Source organism: Manacus candei, unplaced genomic scaffold (assembly GCF_025592945.1).
Source record: "Manacus candei isolate 608988 ecotype Guabito, Panama unplaced genomic scaffold, ASM2559294v1 h1tg000076l, whole genome shotgun sequence".
NCBI lineage: Eukaryota > Metazoa > Chordata > Aves > Passeriformes > Pipridae > Manacus > Manacus candei.
Genome location: NW_026138124.1, coordinates 7,458,289 through 7,480,815, shown reverse-complemented (window position 1 = coordinate 7,480,815; position 22,527 = coordinate 7,458,289). Strand labels below are relative to the sequence as shown.

The 22,527-nt window shown below is 61.6% G+C and overlaps 2 protein-coding genes across 6 annotated transcripts; one reads left to right on the top strand and one right to left on the bottom strand.

Annotated features, from left to right (window-relative positions):
* Nucleotides 1-631: 631 nt before the first annotated feature.
* On the bottom strand, nt 632-3,786 carry PIPOX (pipecolic acid and sarcosine oxidase). 2 transcript variants are annotated; one of them, XM_051809194.1, is made up of 8 exons: nt 3,592-3,786; nt 3,128-3,276; nt 2,501-2,702; nt 2,195-2,377; nt 1,980-2,132; nt 1,753-1,872; nt 1,528-1,603; nt 632-1,445 (listed from the first exon to the last, which is right to left on the bottom strand). In XM_051809194.1, the coding sequence occupies exons 1-8, from the start codon at nt 3,715-3,717 to the stop codon at nt 1,315-1,317; spliced, it is 1,140 nt and encodes a 379-aa protein (XP_051665154.1). In that variant the 5' UTR covers nt 3,718-3,786; the 3' UTR covers nt 632-1,314. The 2 variants fall into 2 exon arrangements, with proteins under 2 accessions (XP_051665154.1, XP_051665153.1); XM_051809193.1 differs by having other exon boundaries at nt 1,753-1,911; nt 3,592-3,785.
* Nucleotides 3,787-7,013: 3,227 nt separating this feature from the next.
* On the top strand, nt 7,014-21,969 carry SEZ6 (seizure related 6 homolog). Of its 4 annotated transcripts, none has more exons than XM_051809482.1 (17): nt 7,014-7,436; nt 14,872-15,441; nt 15,514-15,647; nt 16,558-16,750; nt 17,074-17,259; nt 17,334-17,502; nt 17,892-18,058; nt 18,141-18,335; nt 18,700-18,838; nt 18,922-19,118; nt 19,196-19,390; nt 19,468-19,659; nt 19,739-19,936; nt 20,038-20,076; nt 20,154-20,298; nt 20,383-20,485; nt 21,125-21,969. In XM_051809482.1, the coding sequence occupies exons 1-17, from the start codon at nt 7,373-7,375 to the stop codon at nt 21,155-21,157; spliced, it is 2,919 nt and encodes a 972-aa protein (XP_051665442.1). In that variant the 5' UTR covers nt 7,014-7,372; the 3' UTR covers nt 21,158-21,969. The 4 variants fall into 4 exon arrangements, with proteins under 4 accessions (XP_051665442.1, XP_051665444.1, XP_051665443.1 ...); XM_051809484.1 differs by having other exon boundaries at nt 7,015-7,436; nt 20,178-20,298; nt 21,125-21,968; XM_051809483.1 differs by having other exon boundaries at nt 7,015-7,436; nt 21,141-21,968.
* The last annotated feature ends 558 nt before the right edge of the window (nt 21,970-22,527 follow it).

The window sequence follows — 22,527 nt, the reverse complement described above, 5'->3', positions numbered from 1 at the left end:
GCCAAAGACGTCTCTCGCTGGCCGGGCCCTGGGGAGCAGCCGCCTGGCAGCTGGGAAGGGGACGTGGGGACGAGGTCCCAGGTGTCCACTTGGGTTTTCAACAGCTCCCCATTCCCCCACTCCTGCCTGGCTGTTTTGCACTAGCCCAGCTGTGCATCCCACCACACCCCCTTTACTTTCAGTATGAAAATAAACGTCATTTCTGGCTGGTGACACCGGCTGCTGCCTGCTCCATGTGCCAGGGGGGTCTCCCCATTTTGCAGGGGTGTTTGCATGGTGTCAAGGTCTGGTGGAATGGATCCAGCCCTGGCAAGGATACGGGGCTGTTTGGAAGGGCCAAGCCTGGCCCCTTCCCTGAGTCTGCTGCACCCACGGGTGCTGGGGAGGGTAGGGGGGGGACAGCCCTTGTGGGTGCCAGCACTGAATCATTTATCAATCTTCATAAATATGCAGATGAGCAGCAGGACAGAGCTGCTGCCTGCCGGCGTTAATTATTTAACGCGGAGGAGATGATGATGATGTGCATTGCTGGCTGCCTGCACGGCTTGGCCCTGGCACCTGCTGGCCTGTGCCATGTGCTGTCCCCTGAACCCGGCCCCAGGGACCCTCTGAGACACCCCCACTCCTGGGACCTTGGCAAACCAGGTTATTTGATCCCTTTTCCCAGCATCTTTTGGTAAAACATGGGCCAAGCTCAGCGCTCGCTGCCATAAAGCCACGCTGCGCTAATGCGCTTTCATTAAGTGGGAGCGATCTAATGATAATAAAATGGCACATTTAACATTAAAACATTTAACTTGACTCCTAAGCGAGTGTGTCTCTCTGCGCTGCTCCAACTCCATCTTCATGAGGCTGACAAAGCTTCTTAATTTGTTCCCAGGGAACGGGTGCTTGGTAGAGACAGCTTGGCACTGCATGGCATGGGGGATGCTGGGATGCAGGGAGACAGGGATGCTGGGATGTGGGGAGGCAGGGTATAGGGATGCAGGGCTGCTGGGATGCAGGTAGCAGGGATGCAGGGGCATGGGGATACCCAGGTTCTGGAATGTGGAGGTGCAGTGGTGCTGGGATGCACAGATGGAGGGCTGCTGGCATGGATTGATGCCAGGGTGCTCGGTGATGTGATGGTGGAATATAGGGATGTGGGGATGAAGGACAGCTAGAGTTGGAGAAGTGTAGCATGTTGGGACACCAGGGTGCAAGGAGATGGAGACGGGTATTGATGCAGGCCTACTGAGGCATAAGGTCACTGGAATGCAGGGACACAGCTGCAGTCTGGTGCAATGCCATGGGGGCACATCTGGAGCCTCACATCTACAGCACAGACTGGAGCACATCACGGAAGCGGGTGATGGCGAAGGGGGCCATGTTGTGGGATGGCTCCTCGCCCAGGCTCAGCTCACACAGCAACTTCCCCACCACTGGTGCCAGCTTGAACCCATGGCCTGTGGGAAGGAGAGGGAAGGTGGGGGACATAGCCACCCTCACCTCTGGGATGCTGGGCTGGGGGTGGGTGCCCTCGCCTACCTGAGAAGCCAGCACCAATGATGATGTTGCTGAACTTGGGGTGTCGGTCCAGGATGAAGTCTTTATCTGGAGTGTTCTGGGGGAGCCATGGTGTGAGGGTGAGGGGCCAAGGGTCCAATCCTGGACCCAAGGTGTGGGGGGCGAAGGGATGGCAAGGTCCACCTTGGGGTGGGAGTGGGCTCAGGACCCCACAGGCTTGGATCCATGCCCTAGGAGGGGTCTCACCGTGTACAGGCAGGTCTCCATCACAGCCGGCTGGGTCTCCAGCCCGGGCAGGTAGCTGCTGATGAAGCTGCTCAGGAGGCTGATGTCAGGGCGGTCGGCACCCGAGGGGGCCTGATCCCGCTTCTCAGGGTCAATGGGGCTGCCATGGTGGTGGCACAGCTGGGGGACAACTGGTCAGGGTGGACTGGTTAAGGGATCCCCCCCAGCCACCACTGTGACCCACTCACCTTGACCATCCCTGGGTACTCGAGGGCGGGCAGCCCGTAGATGCCATGGGGGGCTTGGCTCAGCCCCACGGTCAGGAAGCAGGGACTGACACTGCCCGTGTTGGTGCTCTTAGGCTCCTTCTCCCTCCAGTAGCACACGTCAATGCGCAGGGGCTGCAGTCACTGCATTAGCTCTGGCTGTGTCTGTGCCACCCCACCCTGCCACCGGCCCTTACCTGCAGCGGCAGGCAGAGACCTAGGGGTTCCACAAGGGGACCTGTCCAGGCTCCGGCCGTGATGATGAGCCGGGGGGCTTGGTACACCCCACCCGTGGTGGTGACAGTGACCATGGCCCCAGGTTCAATGCGCAGCACCTTCTCCCCATCCCGCACGGTGCCCCCGCGTCGGCGAAAGACCTCCTGAATGGGAATGGTAACAGGAGGTGGCTGCAGGGATGGAGCCAAGGGACCCCCAGCCCAGCCCAGCTCAGCCCAGCCCATCATGTCCCACATATCCCAGCCCATCCCTTTGGCAGCACTCACCTGCACTGCCCTCAGTGCCCGGTCAGCGAAGAGCACCCCGCCGGTGCTGTCCAACACGGCCACCTGGCCAGCCTGGAGCCGGTAGCCAGGGAAGTGCCGGGCCAGCGCCGTGGGGTCAAGGACTTGACTGTCACCCAGGCTGCGCCGACAGGCCTCCAGCTCCTCGTTTCCCGCCGGCCCCAGCACCACCAGTCCCGTCTGCCTGCACCCCACCAGTCAAGTCAGCTCCCACTACTCCCCCTTCCTGTGCAGACCCCCTGCTTGCTTTGCCCCTGGAGGAAACTGAGGCACGGTGGCACCAGTGATGCTTGGGACATGCTGGGGCACCCCATGGTGGGAAGCTGGGAGATACGGGCTGGGTGCATGGGGTGACACGTGAGGAGGATCTGGGTGCCGGCATCGTGCTTCCCCCCTCAAATACAGCGAGTACCATCAGCCCTGACCCCGGCACCGGAGGATCGTTTGGAAGCTCATTTCCTTAATGACATTATCTTTATGGAGCCCCATAAATTACCCAGAGCCGGCAGCTGCCTGCCAGGACGGCCAGATGCCACCCAGTGGCCACAGACCCCAGTCCAGAAGGGAGGGGATGGTGCCCAGTGGGGGCTGCGTCCCCGTCCCTGTCACCTGTAGAGGCGGATGCCGACCTCAGCCTCCAGCTGCTGCCAGAGGCGGAAGCTGTCGGGCATCATGCAGGAGTAGTACTCCTCGGGGTAGACGCTGCGGATGATGCGGCTCTGCCCGTGCGAGCTGCCCCTCGAGTGGGGCAGGATGAACTGTGGGGGATAGGAGACATGGGAGTGACCACAGACACCATCCCACCCCCAACCCCACCATCCCCACGTGCGCTGGTGCTGTGCTACGGTGGGAACCTGGGGACACAGACTGTCCTGTCATCCACAGCACCAGGAAACAGCAGGAGATGGGGGTCTTGGCAGCGGGGACATGGGGGTCCTGGCGCTGGGGGCTGTGGTGCCTCCAGCAGCTCCACTCTGTGCTGTGGCAGAGGGCAGCCAGAGGGCAACCAGGTCTGCAGGCAGCCGCCCCAGCCTGTGGGGACTGGGGACATGGCAGAATGGGGTCACCTGTACCTGCTCCAGAAGCAGAGTGTCCCTGTGGCGCTGGGCCAGGTGGTAGGCAGTGAAAGAGCCCTGGATGCCAGCCCCGATGACGATGGCATCGTAGGTGGCCTTCTGGGGCTGTCCTGGGGCAGCCATGTCTGTCCTCGTCCCTGTTCCTGTTCCTGTCCCCTCCAGCAGCCGGGAGTTGATCCAAGGGGAGGAATGGGGCAGAGTCCAGCCAAGCCGAGCGGGTGGAGCCACGGCAACCCTCCAGCCCTGTGGGATCACAGGGCCCAAATCCCTCCCACCCCTTGGGGCTGGCCAGGCAGAAGCATTCCCGTTCCCCCACCAACACCAGCATCTGGTCCCACCACTGCAGGGAGATCATCTGATCAGAGCAAGTGGGTGAGATAAATGTGATAGAAAATTCCTTCTAATAAATCCTCCTTTCCCTCTCCACTGGTCACTGCTGGCTCTGGCTGCAGTGGGACGTGGGCCTTGGTAACGCTCCTGTTTGAGTGCCAATGGGAAACCCCCCGCTTGATTCCAGGCAAACAGATTTTTTTTCCCCAGCACAATTTATTACAGCCATAAACCATTTTGTTGCCATCTTTTGTTGGTTTTTTGTTGTTGTTGTTGTTTTTTTTTTTTTTTTTTAACAGGAGATAGGAGTTATTTAGGGCTCACCAGAGCTGCCAGGAAGCGGCACAGAGCCTCATGTCCCACTGGCAGTGGTGGATTTTGCAAGTCTGCAAAATTTTAGGGTGTGATTTGGGGTTTGGGGACATTCAGTGATGCTTCAGGGTGGGGGATAACGCAGGCAAGGGCTGCCAGCTTTGTCCGCTGCTGACACTGCCCCGTGCTGCCTGACAGCTAATTAGGGGAATTAATTTACTCTGGCTTCTGTGGTGTAAAAGGCATTATTTACTGGTTAATCGTCGTTATTACAAAATGTTAAATATCATTATTTATTTTGCCACTTGCCTCTGGTGATGAATGAAGATTTGGAAAGTGCTGGAGGCCCCCACCAGGTTGTGGGGACACCCAGGCATCATGTAAAGGCAGAACTGGCAGCTCACAGAGATGGGGAGGTGAGAGGAGGAGGATGGGGAGCACGGGCAAGGGTTGGGGTCCCCCCCAGGCCCCTCATCTGCCCTGTTGCCTACAACCACTGCTGCAATGAGCGTGTCCCAGTCTCAGCACCACCGCAATGCCCAGGGCTCTGCATCGCGCAGGGCGCTGTTAAATCAGCACATCCTCTCTCGCCTTTGATGTTACAAATAATTCACCAATTTCCCAAGGTTTCAGCTCACTTTATTCACTTTGAATAGCCCCTCTACCTGCTCTTGCTTTTTTGCTGGAAAGATGAGGAATAATTAATTATCCGTGAAACGTTAAATGGTAAAAATGAACTCCTCTCCCGTTAGTGGTGTGTTAATAGAACGGATGGAAAAGCCTCGCTCATGATGCTACAGAGCTGGGAAGACCATGGATGCGGTGCTGACGACCATCCCCATGGCTCTGTGGGACCCCTCAAGCCATTACTTTCATTCCATGGGTGATCCAACCAGGGCTGATCCCAGGCTTCAGGGAAATCTGTGCCCCCAGACCCCAAAAAACAGCTGCATGACCTCATCTTGCCTGAATTTTTGTGGTGTCCCCCCAGCCCTGTGCCAGGGCTTCCATCTTCCCTGCCATGTCCTCTTCACCTGTGTTTATATTAACTAGAAGCAATGCTCGTGGCAGCAAGAAATCCATTTCCCTAAGCAGCTGGTGTGGGTCAGGAGAGCTCAATAAAAATGAAATATTCCCTGTGTGGGCTGGGTGGATGGATGGGAAAACTCTAGACTGGCAATGGCATGAGGAGGGGGAGATGGGGGTTTGGGAAACTGCCACAGGCTGCAGGAGCCACCTGATCCACGTGGAGATGGGGAACTGTGGAATGAGGAACTTTGGCAAAGGTCAGAATGTGGCTTAATAGGTGCTGGACTCTGCACCCACTGAACCCTTTGCACCTGGTGTATCCTGGAATGGCAGCTGAAGCTTCTCAAAGTCCCATCATCCAGCTGTGCTGGCCTTATACTCTATCAAGCACAAATCAGCACTTAAAAAAGAATTAGGGAGCAATATCATTCCCCAAGGAGCTGAGGGAACTCTGGCATGCTTCCTACCCAGCCACAGCATGCTGGCTCCAGGAACGTTTGCCCCCATTTTTGGCCCCGTTTTCCTCCCCAATCCTCGCCATTCCTGATGCTTTGATGTCACCTGCAAAGAATTGTTTGTTTTTTGTCAAAACCAACAGCCTCTGAAGGAAGCCCCTCATTAGCAGTCCAGGTACATGCCTGGGGAAGCATCGGGTGGATTAAAATTATTTGAATATCATAATATTAGAAACTTCAATTTGGCCTCAAAATGCTCGTCTTCCGAGCCCTACCAGGGCTTTGCTGCATTAAACATTAATGGAGCTACCGGCAGATCAAAGTTTTGGGTTTAGAGCTGGAAGTGCCTTGTGGGAGAGCCAGCAGCACCCCTGGGATGAGAAGGATCCTGGCATCACTGCCAGTTCCGTTCCCACTGCAGCTGTGGGGCTGGCGGCACACAGCCCATGCCGTGGGCCTGGCCCCTGCCCTTTCCTCCCCATGCCAATCCGTGTGGCACGTGGTTTGCCGTTCTCCGTGACAGGAATGATGTGTGTCAGCAAAGCAGGACCTGGGATTAAAAATAAACCCGCACCGGCGCTGGCTGCGTGGGCCGTGTGTGCGGCGGGGCTGGCCAGGCTGCGGGGGATCCAGCGAGGCGAAGCCATCTGGGCTTTTGCAGGGATGGGGAGGGGGGTTATTAAACAAAGAGCTGGTTTTTCATATTTTTAACACCCGCAAGAGCCATCCATCAGCCAGCGTGGAGCCGCTTGGTGCCGGTGCCAATGCCATCTGCCCATCGCAGGGCTGGCTGTCCCCCGGGTCCTCGAGGCAGGGGGCTGGGGAGGGGGTGTTGCACCCCCCCATAAGGAAAAGGGTTCCCCTTCTGTGCCGTGGGGGCTGCCCCGCATCCAGGTGTCTCTGCTTGGGGGGAATGATGAGCCCAGCCCAAATTTGGGCTATTTAGGGATGGGGGGGAGCAGCTGAGGGGGGTTGTGATGGGCGTCCTGGAGGGTGTAGCATGGCGGGGAGGCAGGATATGATGGGGTGGACACCGAGGACCATTCCCACAGCCCTCCGTGGCTCTCAGCCCGGGATTCGGGGCGGGGGGGAGTAGGAGGTCCCCCTCCCCCATCCTTCATCTTCCAGCATTTTGAGGCGCCGCACTCGGAGAGTTACGGCGTGGGGGTGGGGTGGCAGGGAGGAGCACCCCCCCCTCCCAGCTGTGGGATTGGAGGGCGCCACGCTCGGAGAGTTACGGCGGCGGGGGGAGGTGGAGAGCCCCCCCCCCGCTCCCTGCCTTGTCCCTGAGATTGGCGAGCGCCTCACTTGGAACATTACAGCCGCCCCCCCACCCCGTCCTCGGGATTGGCGAGCGCCGCTCTCGGAGCGTTACGGCGGGGGGGGCTGAGGGAGAGACGGGAAGAGCCCCCCCCCACCTCCATCGGCGAGATTGGTGTGCGCCGCGCTCGGAGAACTACGGCGGGGCGGCGGGGGGGTGAGGGAGAGGCGGGGAGAGCCCCCCCCTCCATCGGCGGGATTGGCGTGCGCCGCGCTCGGAGCATTACGGCCGCCCCGCCGTCCCCGGTATCGGCGGGCGCCGCTCAGGGCGCCGCCGCCGCCGCCGCGCCCGCAGCGGAGCTGTCCGCGGTGCTGACCGACCGCCGCCGGCCATGGGCCCGCCGCCCGCCCTGCTCCTGCCGCTCCTCGCCGCGCTGCTCCGCGCCCCGGCACACGGTAAGCGCCGGCCGACACCCCCCACCCGCCCCGGTCGCCCCCCGCCGTACACACCGACCACCTCCCCGGTACCGATGGCTTCAATCCGCCTCGGTCGCCGCCAAACTTTGCCAACTCGTGCTCGCCCCCGGTGCGGCGGGGGCGCTCCGCGAGCCCCCCCACCGTGAACCGAGAATCTCATCCCCCCCCACCCCCGCCCCCGTTCCCGTTATCCGCCCCATCACCTGCACCGGGGACGCGCACAGCGGTTTGCAGCCGGGCTGGTGCAACGCCGCCCCCGGTATTACCGGCGATGGGGAGGGCACCGCGGCACCGGGGGCTTGGCAGGCACGGCAGCGCCCGGCGGGACCCGTGCCCGCGGTCAACGAGCCCTTCGAGCCGCCCTTCGTCTGTCTGCGCCGTGATCCGGTCCCTCCGTGCAGTCCCCGCTGCTGGGCACCGGGGCATTTGGCTCTTCCCCCCCTTCCTCCGTTGGGGTGACACCTCCGTCTCCGGGAGGGGCGTGGGGAATGTGGGGATGGCTGGTGCTCTCCTTCCCAAGGAGAGCAGCCAACACCCAGCTCGGCTCCCTGGCTCTGCCACCCATGGGGCACCGGCAGCCTCGATGCCTCATGGCTCCACTGCCCCAAAAATAGGATATTGGGGACCCTCTGAGTCTTGGGGAGACTTGTCAGGGATTGGGGTGCCCTGGACCACTGTGGCCATGCACAGGGCGATGGGTGGGTCATGGTCCAGCCCCGCTGGCCCCGGTGGGATGCGGGATGCTGGAGGCAGGATGCGGGCACCGGCTGCAGGCAGCAGCCGTGCGGGGAGTTACATAAACTCCCCATCTGGCAGCGGAGCCCAGCCGGGGAAGGGCGCCGTGGCCCTGCGCCCGCTGCTATTCCCAGCTCGCTCTGCCGCCTGGGACTGCTGCCACAGCCTTCTTCCTTGTGAGAGGGGGTGAATGCGGGCAGCAAGTGAGGCAATGCCACAGCACCCCCATCTCCTGCCCTGCCAGAGGGGTGGTGAGACTGGAGGGGGTCTATGTCACTGGCTCTGTTCTGGGGGGAGAGCCCTGGGCAGGGCAGGTTTCCCCCAAGGCAGGTTGGTGCTTACTGTGTCAGTTTAATGATTTCTAATGAGCAATTACCTCTAGTCAGTCCCCTAATTTCTGAATATCAATAAAGTTAATTAAACTCTGCATGTGCATTTCCCGGTGTCTTAGAAGTAGGGATACCCTGGGAGGTGCTTAGGTTTTCCTAGGGCTGGGACCCATGGAGTCCTGTCCACACTGTGCCCCCTGTCACGTAGTAGGAGCTGCCTGTGGGCCCCAGCTCCCTGTCCCTCATCAGGCAGAGCTTCCACAGAGCACCCCAATTTCCATGCAGCACCACCATGCTCAGTGTTACTGTGGCCTTGGCTTGGCATTGATGGGCTGATGCATGATGGGGATGAGCCATGGGTCTGGAGGACACGGGCATGGGGGATCTTGGACCCCTCAGTCAGGCTGGGGGCTTGGTGATGCCCTCTGAGTGATGGCAATGCAGGGTCTGATCCTGCATCTCTCCTCCCCCAGCCATGGGGCAGCACCAGCCCCTGGTGCCCACAGGGATTTTCCCCAGCAGAGAGTGGGTTCTGGACCCCGCAGTACTGTTGCAGCTGGGTGGTACGGTGCCAGGCAAGTCTCCATTCACCCTGCCCCACTGCAGCCCCTCTCCTCAACTCTTCAAAGCCATGGCAGACCGGACATTTTTTGAGGGGGTCATCTTAGCCACACTGAAGGGTGCTCCTTGTAATTTGGGGTCCTGGCAGCTTGGGGGTAATGAGAAGCAGTGCGGGTTGTGGCAGGGGGCAAGGCCTGGCTGTGCCCCCTTGAGCTGTGCTACAGCATCCAACATCAGCCAGATGCACCGTGGGGAAGATGTATTATGGGGACATGGTGTCTCTGGGGATGTGGGTGCAGGCTGGGGTCTCGGTGTGAGGAAGGGGCTGGGGGAGGAGGCAGGCGTCTGCTACAGTAATTAACGGCGTGTGTGCCCGTGCCCTGCATGCCTCGGAGGAGTTCGTCACCGCCACGCTGCCGTGCCGCCAGGCCAGGATTATCTGGATAATGCTCTTAAGCCAGAGAGCGGGAGGGCAGGGCTGTCCCGCGGGGATGTGGGGCGCAGGCTGAGCCAACCACCCCCACCATCCCCCGGGAGCCTGACTGCCGCAGGGATCGTCTGTGGGTTTGCGGTGGTGGGAACGAATTCAGCACAGGGTGCTGTGCCAGGCAGGGCTGCCAGGCAGAGCCAGGGCAGGAGGAATGTGGGGGAAAATGGGGCACAAAGAAGCTTGGGCAAGGACGTGACAAGGGCACCCCAGGCCTGGTGCAGAGCAGTGGGGAGGTGCCCCCCCTGTGCTGCCAGTGGGACCCCCAGGCTGGCATGGGGCTCTCTAGGGCTGTTTCCCCATATGGAGCCCCATGCCAGGGTGGGGGCTGGGGCTGACCCTGACTGCGGAGTCCCCCACGAGCACCAACAGCCCCTGGGGGAAGCGGATGAAGTTGTGTCTCCAGTGGCTCTGACGGGAGAGGATAATTTCACTTCCAATCAATTCTTTAAATGCGCACAATTGAAAGATTGCCTCTGAAAGCTGCCTATAACCAGGGAGGTAATGGATTCCCTCCAGTTGCAGGCAGGGAGCTCGGGAACAGCAGCATCCCTTCCTCCTGCTGCCAGGGAGATGGGGTGAGCCGGAGGACCAGCATTGCTCCCACCACAACCATCCTTGGGTGGGTGAAGAGGCTGCCTGGACCTGCCAGAGGCAGCTGGGGATGCCTCTATCTGCCTGGCTTACTGCCAGCCTGCCCTGTGCTGAGACCTGGCACCGCTCATTACATCTTCCGAGGTGCCAGGGGGGTCCCACTGGCCAAGGCTGAGGATGCACTCGATCCCCAGCCTGCAGGAGAAGCGTCAGGAGCCAGTCCGCACGCTCGCTGTGCCAGTAGGAATTATTACATATATAATTTAAATGCAGTAACGAGCTGTGCTGAAGGGATCAAATATTAATCAGCCGCAAGAACGCTGCTCTGACCCTGCGAAAATGGAGAGAGGTGCTTGAAATGCCAGATCAGCTGATGCTGGGCGATGCGTGGGGTGATGCTCAGGCAGGGTGGGCTCTGGTGGTCCCCAGCTGCCCTGGGAGATGGCAGCAAGGGGGAATGTGGCCATGGCATCAGCCCCTGGTGGCTTCTAGAAATGGATGGTTCATCCTATAGGAAGAGCGGTGATGGGGCAGAGTGTGGGGTTGGCTGGAAGGGAGCCGGTGCTGGAGGCAGCTGGGATGCTGGCTCCGGCGGGAGCAGGCGGTGATGGGAGGGAATGGTGTCTGCGAGAAGGATGACATGGCTGAGCAGCCCAACGCAGAGCCCGACAAGCAGCTCTCGCTCGCCTCCTGCAACCAATTTCAATTACTGTTGCTGGCAGCGGGCAGGGAAGGGGAGATAGGAGCTGGGAGGGCAGCGTGGCTCTGCTCTCCCTGCCCGATTCCTGCCCGTGCTGGGCAGGCAGCTCCAGGACCCAGGAGTGCTCCGAGAGCTGGGTGCTCCTCTGTCACGCAGCAGGGTGAGCTGTGATGGATGCTGGGGGGGTCCAGAGCTTGCACTGAGCCCCATGGGGGACTGCTGTCCACACCGTGGGCACTACGGGGTGGCATAGCAGTGAGGTCTCTGTCACAGGGGATCCTGATGCAGAGCTGGAGGGGCTGATCAGCACAGAGAGGGGGGACGTGGCACCACACAGTGCTTGGGTCCGAAATAGCAGCAGACATACAATTTATCCCCGCTGCCGCCGTGCAGGGAAATTGCTGTACAAACCCATTAGCTCCACAGGGAGAGCGGGGAACTGGGATTACATGGGCCGTGGGTGACGGGGAGGGGATGAGGGCACCACTGGCATCCGCCGGGTGGGGAGGGAGGAAAGCCCCAGGGATGGGCACCCTGGTGCTCGCCACGCTCTGCCCTCGTGCCCACCCGGTGTCGGTGATGCTCGGGGTGTTCGGTGTGTCAGCCGGCGCTCGGCCGCCGCGATGCTCCAGGGAACCGGTTGCGGTGACGTGACATGTGTCAGCGGGTAAATGACTGTTCAATTCAAGGAGAATCGCAAAACATACAAGGTCAAATGCTTCCCCACCAGCGCTGCCATGAATATTAAAGCAGAGCTCCTCTGGTAGCTGCCAGGGCTGGCGGCCATACTCGCTGGCAGTGTCCCCGGCCACCGGGACACCCCTTGGGTTGCCTCCCCAGCTGCTCTAACAGTCTCAGCTTGGCCATGGGCATCTGGGGTCACTGGCAGTGCCAGGATGGAGGTGGTCACGGGGTGGCAGGACATGGATGCCAGCATAGGTGCCAAAGGCATTCCCAGCTCACCAAGCTGGGCGCCAGTGGTGTCAGCTGGATGTCAGGGGAGCTGGCTGCACAGCCCTGCCTGTGCCCACCCACCCCTGCCTGCATCCTTACACTGCCTGCCCATGCCTGCCTGCATCCCGACACTGCCTGTATTCCCATGCTGCCTACACCTGCCCACCCACCACCTGCACCCACCTGTATTCCCTGCCTGCTCCTGCCCACATTGCCTTCCCACTGAAAGCAAGCCTTGCTCCCTGCTAGGGGTCTGCAGAGACACCAGGATGGGACAGATGGGGATCTGGCATCAACAGTGCATGTTCCATCTCCTGTGCCTGCTTTGGGATCTGAGAGCAGTTCAGGGGGCTGGGGGCTGTGGGTGACAGAGTGTGGAGGCTGTGGGTGGGGGAGCGTGGCATTGGCTGCCTGACAGCTCATTAATCACGGTTGCCGGCCCTGGCCATGGGGGTAAAGCCAGATTGGATTTTAAATTGGAAAATAAACCTGGAATCCTGTGAGGCCCTCCCCACTGCGCCCAAGATGCCTCCTGCCTGCCCACTCCTACAGAAGGGGAAACTGAGGCAAGGAATACTACCATGCCATGGCACCGTGATGCTCCTGGGACCACCAAGGGCCCTGTCCTGTCCCCTGCCCGAGCTGGGCACTCTGTTATTGCTTTCTTGGCGGGCAGCATCGATCGGCGCTCCCCAGGCGGCCGCGTGCTGCCTTATTTATTTATTTGTGACAGCAGGCAGCATCGATTCCCGTTGGGGGGGCAGCCGCCCGCCACAGCCGGATTAGTCTCTGGCATCTCCCGGCTGCCGTTAATAAACTCCCGCCCAGCAAAGCCAGTGTGAGGGATTAGGACCCCGTCCTGGCTGCAGCCATGGGCACGTGGCAGCCGTGCCCAGGGACACCGGCAGGTGCATGGCCAGTGGGGACCTGACAGTCCCTTTGCAAGGGTCTGTGCCCACTCTGAGCTCTGGAGGGTCCCTGTGGGTGCCAGGGGCTGGAGGGGTGGCTGATGGATAGTTAGTCCCATGTCAGAGGTCCCTGGTCACCTTGGGGGCGTGGGAGGGACATAGTTGTGGCACTGGAGATAAGCTGCTTAGAGACATCTGTGGAGGTGGAGGCTCTAATCCTGTGGTGTTCACGGGGCATGAGTGGCAGCAGCTGGGCATCCGGTGCCTTCCACAGTGGGCTGAGCATCCTGCATCCCTTGAGGGTCAAGACAATCCTGGGTCCTGAGCATCCCCTGGTGCCAGGACCATCTCATGGTACCCAGATCAATCCACGAAGCCCAGGGCAGTGTCTGGTGCCTACACGCTCCCCAGGCCAGGATGCACAGTATCCAGATGGGACCTGCTTTAGGATCCTTGCTGTGGGGTCTGGCCTCACCCAGTAGCCTCAATGGGGACCACTGTGCCTCCCAGCACTCCGGGCAGGTGAGATGCCCATGGGCAGGGGTGTTCAGGAAGGTGAGATGGGCATCTCTACCCCAGCCTTCACTGTGTGGGGCAGCCGTGGCAGCGCAGGGCCCAGCCCTGAGCACTAATCTGCTATTAAAGCCTAGCGGAGATTTTGGCGCCCTTCAGCATAAACTCATTAACTTTTATGTTCAAATAAATGGATCCTATTAAAATATAATTCTGGCCTTGCTGGGGGGCAAGTGAACCTTTCAGAACCAGTGTGGGCAGGTGTCCACTTCCCTGCTGTGCCCAGGGCATTATCACCATCCCAGGTCGATGGCAGTGGGGGAGTGGGGACACAGGGTGGGTGGCAGGGGGGTGTGAGGATGCCTCCCAGCATCCAGTGTCTCCCCACCACGCTGCACACCCAAGATAATGTCTCTTAATAGTCCCTTAAAAGCAGCAGTAGCAGAGTAATTAATCTTCACGGGGCCCTGCCCTGCTAGGGATCGGGATAATTACCCGGTAATTGGCAGTATCGTGTCATCAGTGCCTGTGCACGGCAGCGAGACGTGCCCACGAGCTGCTGTGGCCTCGTGCCCCGCATCAGGCCTCAGAGGGATGCTGGGTGCCACCGTGGCATCCCCCCTGCTGCAGCACGGAGGGGCTGGGGAGCCACGCCTGGCGGGAGAGGGGACAGTGCTGTGCCAGATCCAGGAGCGGGAGATGCTGGGTGACTCATTAGGACTGATGAAATTCCCTTTTAATTTTTGGTCTGAAGGCTGTAAGCGGCTGGGCTGGGCATGCTGCGGGTTTGCTCAGGGGGATCCCTGTGGACAGGGTGAGAGGTGGGGAGCGTAAGTGGAGGTGGTCCCCTGCAGATTGACGTTACTCAGAGACAGCATGGCTGGAGAGGAGCTCTCACAGACTCGTTGCACTGGTGGCCTGGAGCAGGGTCCCAGGCTCCAGTGACATTCCTGGTGCAGCTGGTCATGGCAGTCATGTTAATCACCTGTGTGCCTGCACCACAGGGATGTGGGGTCCTGGGGGGGCCTTGGCACAGCATGACCACCTCTGTGTAGAAGGACAATCTGTGACTAGGAATGCCAACCCCAGGGCTGTCCCCAGAAGAGCTGGCTCATGGCAGGGGTGGTCACCCCTTCACATGATACAAGCTGCAGCTGTGCATTAATTAGCCAGGGCTTAATTGCCAGGACTGCCCCAGTGAAGGGTATGCTGGGAGAAGGTTGGTGGGGTCCCACTGCATGTGCTTGATGTACTTACTTGCCATCCTGATTTTGAAGGAATATTGGTGTGCAGGAAAGCATTAAACCTCAGAGAGGCACTGGCCTGTGGTCAAAGATTAGTTCATGGGGAAATGTTGATCCCTGGTGCAGCATCAGTTCCCAGTGCAGCACAGGTCTGTGATACTGCCCCAGCATCATTCCCCAGTGAGGTACCAGTCCCCAGAGCTGCATCCATACCTGACACAGCATCAGTCCATGGCCAAGGGTTGGTCCCAGGTGTCACATCGAGCACACTGTTGGTCCATGCTGAAGCATCAGTCCCTAGTTCATCACCAGTTCCCCGTTCCCTGTCAGTCCCCAGAACAGCTTCAGTCCACCTGTTCCCAGCATCCCACGTTCTTTCTTCCCTCCAGGCTTCAACGGGCTGGCGAGGAAGACCGGGGAGAGCACTGAAGTTGAGCCGACGGCGCTGCCCACCCCGGCGGAGCGGGAGACAGAGGCTCACTTTGTGAGCACAGCACCCACGCTGAAGATCCTCAACCACCACCCGCTGCTGGAGGACCTGCTGCATGAAGCCTTCCTGAAGAAGGACTACCTGGCCCAGGCACCATTCCTGCCCGCTGGTGCTGGCCCCCTCCTCCCCTCTGGTGCCCTCCAGCCGGCCCCTGGCCCCCCAGCCCCCAAGCCCTCACCTCACACCCCTGCCCTGCCTCGGCCTGCCTTCCCCACTGACCCGCTGACCACACCAGCAGGGCGCTCTGGGCCATGGGGGGAGGCGTGGGGGGCTGTGCCAGATGCTGATCCCTCGTGGTCCCCCCCTGGGGTGTCAGAGTCAGGCACTGCATCCCCCAGCCAGGCACCCACCACTGCTGGAACATCCCTGGCACCCCGCACTGGGGCTGCTGTGGTGCCTGGGGATGAGGAGGGAACCACAACCACCTCCACCATCACCACCACCACTGTCACCACGCTGCAGGGGCCAGGTGAGTACTGGGGAGGAAGGTAGGGGGAACTGGGGTGAAGTGTGACTGAGCCGGGATCTTGTCTGTCATCAGCTCCCTGTAACCGGACGCTGGCGGGTCCTGAGGGTTGGTTGGTGTCCCCGGAGCCAGCTGGTGTCCCCTATGATGGCAGCCTGGACTGCACCTACACCATCTCTGTTTACCCTGGCTATGGTGTGGAGCTCAAGGTGAGCTGAGGGCTGCGGGTGGGACAGGGGGCCAAGTGCCTGCAGACAAGTGTGGGATGTGCCCTGCTCCCTGCCATGGCTGTGTGGCTGTGCAGGGTGCAGCAAGCACATGGTCTTGTCCATGTCCTTGTTCCCATTCCTGTGTCCCTAAGCCAGCAGAGTGGCTCAGGGCATTGCCCATCCTCAGGCTCCAGCGCAGAAATGTGGGTGCATGAGTTGATGGGATGCCCCAGGATGCTCCATGCCCACCAGCTGCCGTGGCTGGCAACCATCACAAAGAAGTGCTGTGAGATTTAATTAACGAAGCCCTGATGGAGAAGGTGTAAGCAATGCCGGCAGGTGCCGTGCTGTGGTGCAGAGCCAGGAACGCCCAGAGCCCATCTGCCAGGAGCAGAGGCTGACAGCAAATCCTGCTGTGCTGAGGGCACATGCTGCTGCTGTCAGCGGCACGTGGCCATGTGTCCCTGTCTCTGCTGGACCCGCTGCTGAAGGTGCCGCGGGGCAGTGCCGTGGCTTGCTGAAAGCTGGTGGTGAGCCAAAGGCAGCATCTCCACCATCAGCCTCACTCCAGCCCACACTCACCAGTGCTGCTGCTCCTCACCATGCAGCACAGCTTAATTAAGATCATTAATAGCAAATTGCTCCAAGAGGCTGGAACACACATACACCTGGCTGTGGACGAGGCTGTCGGCGTGGGTCTGGCTGTGTCATGGTGCTCCAGCAGGGCTGCTGGCTGGTGCCAGCCTCTCTTGGCATGGAGGATGATTTATGGTGCTGCTAACCATGTTTGAAAGGTGCTGCCCTGTGCAGACAAGCTCCAGTGCATTATCGACCATGGAGAAGCCACTCAAGGACCAGCTCCGAGCTATGTGGGGTGATGCTCTGGTGGTGACACTTGTGTCCCCTGCAGGTGGAGAATATCAGCCTGGCAGAGGGGGAGACGCTGACAGTGGAGAGTGCAGGAGGCCTGGAGCCCATCCTCCTGGCCAACGAGTCCTTCCTGCTGCGGGGCCAGGTCATCCGCAGCCCAGCCAACCTCCTCACCCTCCGCTTCCAGAGTCCCCGGCTCCCCAGCCCTGGATCCTACCACTTTCACTACCAAGGTATAGGAACAGAGACTCCCCTGTACCCCCTGGGGGCCTTCCCTATTGACATGGCACTAACTTGGAGTGTGGTCGTGCACCACGAGTTTATCTGTGCCACTGGCAGGTTTAAGGGGGCACTGACCGGGTGAAGAACACTCACGGAGAGCTAATTGGTGTGAGCAATTACAGGCTCATTTGGCATAATTCCTGGCAGCCATAGCACCATGTCACCCAGTCCTGCAGCACCCAGGCATTTTGTGGGGGGCTGGGGAGGTGGGTGCTGGGATCTGGAGGGGTATGTTGCCCCCCCTGCCCTTGGTAACATCACCACCTGTCCCCAGCCTACCTGCTGAGCTGCCCCTTCCCGGCACGGCCGGCTTTCGGGGAGGTCTCCGTCAGCAGCCTGCACCCCGGTGGGGACGCCCGCTTCCGCTGCACCACGGGGTACCAGCTGCAGGGTGCCCGCCGGCTGCTCTGCCGCAACGCCACCCGCCCCTTCTGGAGCGCCCGCGAGCCCCTCTGCCTCGGTAAGCACCGGCACCGTGGGGACACGGCACAGCCGGCACGGCACAGTTGGCCACTGATGGTCGCTCTCCCGCAGCCGCGTGCGGTGGGGTAGTCCGGAATGCCACAGTGGGACGCATCGTCTCGCCTGGCTTCCCTGGGAACTACAGCAACAACCTGACATGCCACTGGCTACTGGAGGCGCCTGATGGCCACCGCCTGCACCTCCACTTTGAGAAGGTGTCGCTGGCAGAGGACGATGACAGGTTTGGCCCTGAGGCTGGGGGGCTTGAGGGGTGGGGGCACTCCGGGGCAGCCCCGCACAGGGCTGTGTTCAAGGATGAGTGTTGTTGGCCATATTCAAGGATGGGGGATGCTGGTCATGCCTGTGGATGGGTATCACTGACCATATCCCGGGATGGAATCCATCAGCCACAACCAGGGATGGGTACCATTGGTCATATTCAAAGATGGCTGTAGCTGGCCAGGTGTGGCCACTGTTGGCCATTAGCCACAGTCAAGGATGGGTGCTGCTGGCCACGTTCAAGGAAGATACCACTGGCCATGCCCAAGGGTGGGTGCTATTCACCATGCCCAAGGATGGTGCTGTTGGCCATGGCCACCACAGCACCTTGCCCCTGTCATGCCTTGGCAGGCTCATCATCCGCAATGGCAACAATGTGGAGGCACCACCAGTGTACGACTCCTACGAGGTGGAGTACCTGCCCATCGAGGGGCTGCTCAGCACTGGGCGCCACTTCTTCGTGGAGCTCACCACCGACAGCAGCGGGGCTGCTGCGGGCATGGCACTGCGCTATGAGGGTATGGGGCCGAGGCTTAGGGGGGCACCCAAACATCCCTGTGCCTGCCTGGCCCCTGCAGACCTTTGCTCCTGTGCCCACAGCCTTCGAGCAGGGGCATTGCTATGAGCCCTTCGTCAAGTATGGGAACTTCACGGCCAGCGATCCCCGGTACCCTGTGGGCACCACAGTGGAGTTCAGCTGTGACCCCGGCTACACACTGGAGCAGGGCTCCACCATCATCGAGTGCGTTGACCCCAGTGACCCCCAGTGGAACGAGACAGAACCAGCTTGCCGTGGTGGGTGCCAGGACTGGAGGGCCAGGGGGGCTGAAACTGGAGGTCTGATGGGTGTCGGGGCTGGAGGGTGCCATGGGTGCTGGGGGTTGCTGTGGACGCTGGAGCTGAGGATGGGACATGAGAGATGCTGGAGCCACCGTGTTGTTGCTGGAGCTGAGGGACATGGTGGGAGCTGGAGACAATGGGAATGGTGGGTGCTGGAGACAGGGATGAGCTACAATGGGTGCTGGAACCACCATATCATGGTGCGTGCTTGAGCTGGAGCCAGTGGGGATGGTAAGTGCTGGACTGGGTCCTGGGCACTGGGTGGAGGGGGCTGTGGTGGGTGCCCCGTGGCGGTGCCGAGCCCGGTGTCTGCCCACAGCGGTGTGCAGCGGGGAGCTGACAGACACAGCTGGTGTGGTGCTGTCACCCAACTGGCCAGAGGCGTATGGCAAGGGCCAGGACTGCATCTGGGGGCTGCACGTGGAGGAGGACAAGCGCATCATGCTGGATGTCCGCGTGTGAGTGTGGGGATGGCCCGGGATGGGGATGGTGGGATGGGGGGGTCCATGCACCTCCCGCCCTCATGGCCCCAATGCCCCAGGCTGCGGCTCGGCTCGGGGGACATGCTGACCTTCTATGACGGGGACGACCTGACGGCGCGAATCCTGGGCCAGTACACGGGTGCCCGCGGACGCTTCAAGCTTTACGCCTCCACTGCTGACGTCACCGTCCAGTTCCAGTCTGACCCCGGTGCCGGCCCCTTCGCCTATCGACAGGGCTTTGTCATCCACTTTTCTGGTGAGCCCCACTGGCAGGACAGTGTCACGAGTGTCCCTGCTGTCCCCACTGCCCTGCTCACCCCTCCATCCCCACAGAGGTCCCCCGCAACGACACCTGCCCCGAGCTGCCAGAAATTGCCAATGGCTGGAAGACGTCCTCGCAGCCGGAGCTTCTCCATGGCACTGTGGTCACCTTCCATTGCTACCCTGGCTTCCAGCTGACCGGCACTGACCTCCTGATGTGCCACTGGGACCTGACGTGGAGCGGTGACCTGCCCTCCTGCGAGCGGGGTGAGTGGCCCGCCAGTGTCCCCCTGCCCTGCGGTGTGTCCCCGGCCACCGTCACCATTGGTCAATCCCTCCTGCAGTGACAACCTGCCGGGACCCCGGGGATGCCGAGCACAGCCGCAGGGTGGTCTCCAACCCTAAATTCCCTGTGGGAGCCACCGTGCAGTATGTCTGTGACAAAGGCTATGTCCTGGCGGGTGCTGGGACTCTCACCTGCCATGACCGTGCTGCAGGGGGGCCCAAGTGGAGCGACCGTCTCCCCAAGTGCATCCGTGAGTTGGGTACCCCCTCCCTGGGCATGTCACCCAAGCTGATGGCAAGCGCTGATGCCACCCTACCACTGCCCTGCAGCAGAGACATACGAGCCCTGCCACAACCCCGGTGTGCCGGCGGGCGGGAGGCAGAACCCGGAGCGGCGGCTGTACCCGGCAGGAGCCACCTTACACTTCTCCTGCACCGCTGGCCGGGCTCTGCTGGGCGAGGGCAGCCTGCGCTGCCTGCCCGGGCACCCCTCGCGCTGGAGCGGCCCCCCTCCCATCTGCAAGGCGGGTGAGAGGACCCCCACACACACCCCAGCACCCCACTGGTATTGCTTGGCATCCCGCTTCTCACTCCACCCTTTCTTTCTTTCTTTCTTTCACCCTCTGCAGCCTCTTATGATGAGTTTTACAGCAACCGCAACCTGGATGGTAAGGGCAAGGGGGCGTTGGGGTGCCGGGGTGTAGAGGGGCACCTGGGGTGCGGCCGTTGTGGGGTGTCCCCTCAGTGAGCCCCCAACTTTCCCACACAGCTGTAGCCAAGGCCGTGCCCTCGGGGACGGCACTGGAGGGCACCAACGTTGCCATCGCTGTCTTCCTGCCCGTGCTGGTGGTGGCCCTGCTCATCGGGGGCATTTATCTCTACTTCTCCAAGTGAGTGGCCCACTGGCCCCTGTCGCCCCGTGGGGTACTCGTGGCCCCCCTGCTGGCTGCCCCAGCTGCCCTCTCTCCCCACAGGCTCCAGGGGAAGCCGGCCCTGCAGCTGCCCCTTGCTGGCTCCCACCCCTACGACCATATCACCGTGGAGTCAGCTTTCGACAATCCCACCTATGAGACAGGAGTAAGTACTGGCCCCCACACCCCTTGACTGGGGCTGGGCACCCCAGAGACCCTACATCTCACAGGCACCTGGGTCAGGAGCTGTGCATGGGCTGGGGCAGGTGTGGGATGGGGTCTTGTGTTCCAGGGACAGTGTATTAGATAGGACATCCATCCAGGGACCACACATAGGATGGGACAACCATCCCAGGACCATTCACAGGATGGACATTAATCTAGGAACCACACATGGGGTGGGACATGCATCCAGAGACCACACGTCAGCTGGGATGTCCATCCAGGGACCATGCACAGGGACAACACGTGGGATGGAATGCCTATCCAGGGGCTGTTCACAGGATGGGACGTCCATCTAGGCACCACACATCAGTCTGGGATATCCAGCTGGGATATCCATCAAGGGACCATGTACAGCACATCAGCTGGAACATTCATCCCAGGGACTATGCATTAGATTGGACATCTATCCAGGAACTACACACGGGATTGAGTATCTGTCCAGGGACCACACATGGGATGGTACCTGCATCCCCAGGCCATCTGTGGTCTGGGATGTGCCCCCAGGTCCCTACGGGGTGGGAGATGCCCTGTCCCTGCCCAAGGCACCCCGTCACGCTGCCGAGTGTCCAACCCCTTGCAGTCTGTTTTCTTTGCAGGACACGAGGGAGTATGAGGTGTCCATCTAGGCGTGGGCAGTGTGGAGCTGGGCACCGCAGCCACCCCTCCCGGGCCTCCCCGTGCCCACCGGCCCCCGGCACGGGCCGGGAACACCTCTCCCAAGGAGACTCAAGCCGAGCGCTTGGCGGGACCCACCTGGGCACCGGCCACCCCCCTGCCACCTCCCTGTGGGGTCTGTCCGAGCCCCACTGTCACCCAGCCCCCCACACCAGGCTCATGGGGGGCTGAGCCAGTGGGGGTCCCTGGACCCCATCCTGTCCCCCCACAGCCCCTGAGCCAGTGAGAGTCCCCGCCTCCCATTCTGCCCCCCCGGGCTCCACCCTTCCCCCAGACCCCCCCCCCGCAGGGGCACAGCAGCCCCCCCCAGCCCCCGCGATGGAGGAGGGACCCAGGCAGGGGGAGCAGCGCTGTGGGGACCTCCAGGTAAGGTCAGGGCTCCCCGGGGCTGCAGCGGGGAGGGGATAAAGCCCCGGGGGGTGGGCCAGAGGCTCGAGTGGCCATGTGGGTACCATGTGGGTGCCCCCCCAACCTCGCCCCCCCTCGCCGCCCCCAGCAAAGGGCTGGTCCCCCCGCACCCTCGTGTCTCCCACCGCCGCCACGCAGGGACGTGTCCCCCCCGTGCCCCCCAGCATGCTGCGTGTGCTCCCGGCCCCCCGCTTGCTTCGCCCTCCCGGGGGGTCCCCTCCGCCACCGGCGGATCCTCCCCCGCGCGTCCCGGGGGTGACGGGGTGGGCAGGGGCACCGGGCATGGCTATGCCCCCCCACCCCACCGCCGCGTCCCGCCCGGGCTGGTGACCCCGGCCCCCTGTCTGGAGGGGACACCGCCCCCCTCCCCATCTTTTGGTTGTTTCATTAATAAAAAGAACTGGTGTTTTAGAAGAAGCGATGGGCGTCTTCTTCAGCGGGGCCGGGCAGCCCCCATTGGGGGTGCACCCCCACCCCCCTAGGGCCCCCATGACCCCTCGAGCCCCCGTGCTCCCCTAAAGGGGGGGCGCTGCCGCTTTAAGAGGCGTGGCCTCCATCTGTGTGACGTCATACAGAAAACCACGCCCCCTGCTCCCCCGCGCGCCGCGCGCAGGGCGCCCCCTGCCGGCGCTCGCGCTCTCCCCGCCCTGCGTCGTTACGTCACCGGCATCCGCGCGCTACACCCCCACACCCCTCCCCTACTCCCGCCCTGGAACGTGACGGCAGCCACGCGCCTGCGCGAGAAAGGGGCGGAGCCAGGCGGAAAAAGCGGGCGGAGCCAGGCGGGGAAAAGGGTGGAGCCGGACTGGGCGAAGAGAGGCTTCGCGCCTGCGCGGTGGCGCCGCGTGAGTCGCGTTCCGTCCCCCCCCCCCTCGCCCCCCGCCCTCCGCCGCCGCTGCC

What these genes read in the sequence shown, in the direction of transcription:
- PIPOX (XM_051809193.1), bottom strand. Translation starts at nt 3,717, where the DNA reads ATGGCTGCCCCAGGACAGCCCCAGAAGGCCACCTACGATGCCATCGTC. An exon ending in GTCGGCATCCGCCTCTACAG is followed by an intron (nt 2,703 to 3,127) that starts GTGACAGGGACG and finishes GGTGGGGTGCAG; the next exon opens with GCAGACGGGACTGGTGGTGC. An exon ending in TGGAGACCTGCCTGTACACG is followed by an intron (nt 1,604 to 1,752) that starts GTGAGACCCCTC and finishes TGGCTCCCCCAG; the next exon opens with AACACTCCAGATAAAGACTT.
- SEZ6 (XM_051809482.1), top strand. Translation starts at nt 7,373, where the DNA reads ATGGGCCCGCCGCCCGCCCTGCTCCTGCCGCTCCTCGCCGCGCTGCTC. An exon ending in CACCACGCTGCAGGGGCCAG is followed by an intron (nt 15,442 to 15,513) that starts GTGAGTACTGGG and finishes GTCTGTCATCAG; the next exon opens with CTCCCTGTAACCGGACGCTG. An exon ending in ATTTATCTCTACTTCTCCAA is followed by an intron (nt 20,299 to 20,382) that starts GTGAGTGGCCCA and finishes CTCTCCCCACAG; the next exon opens with GCTCCAGGGGAAGCCGGCCC.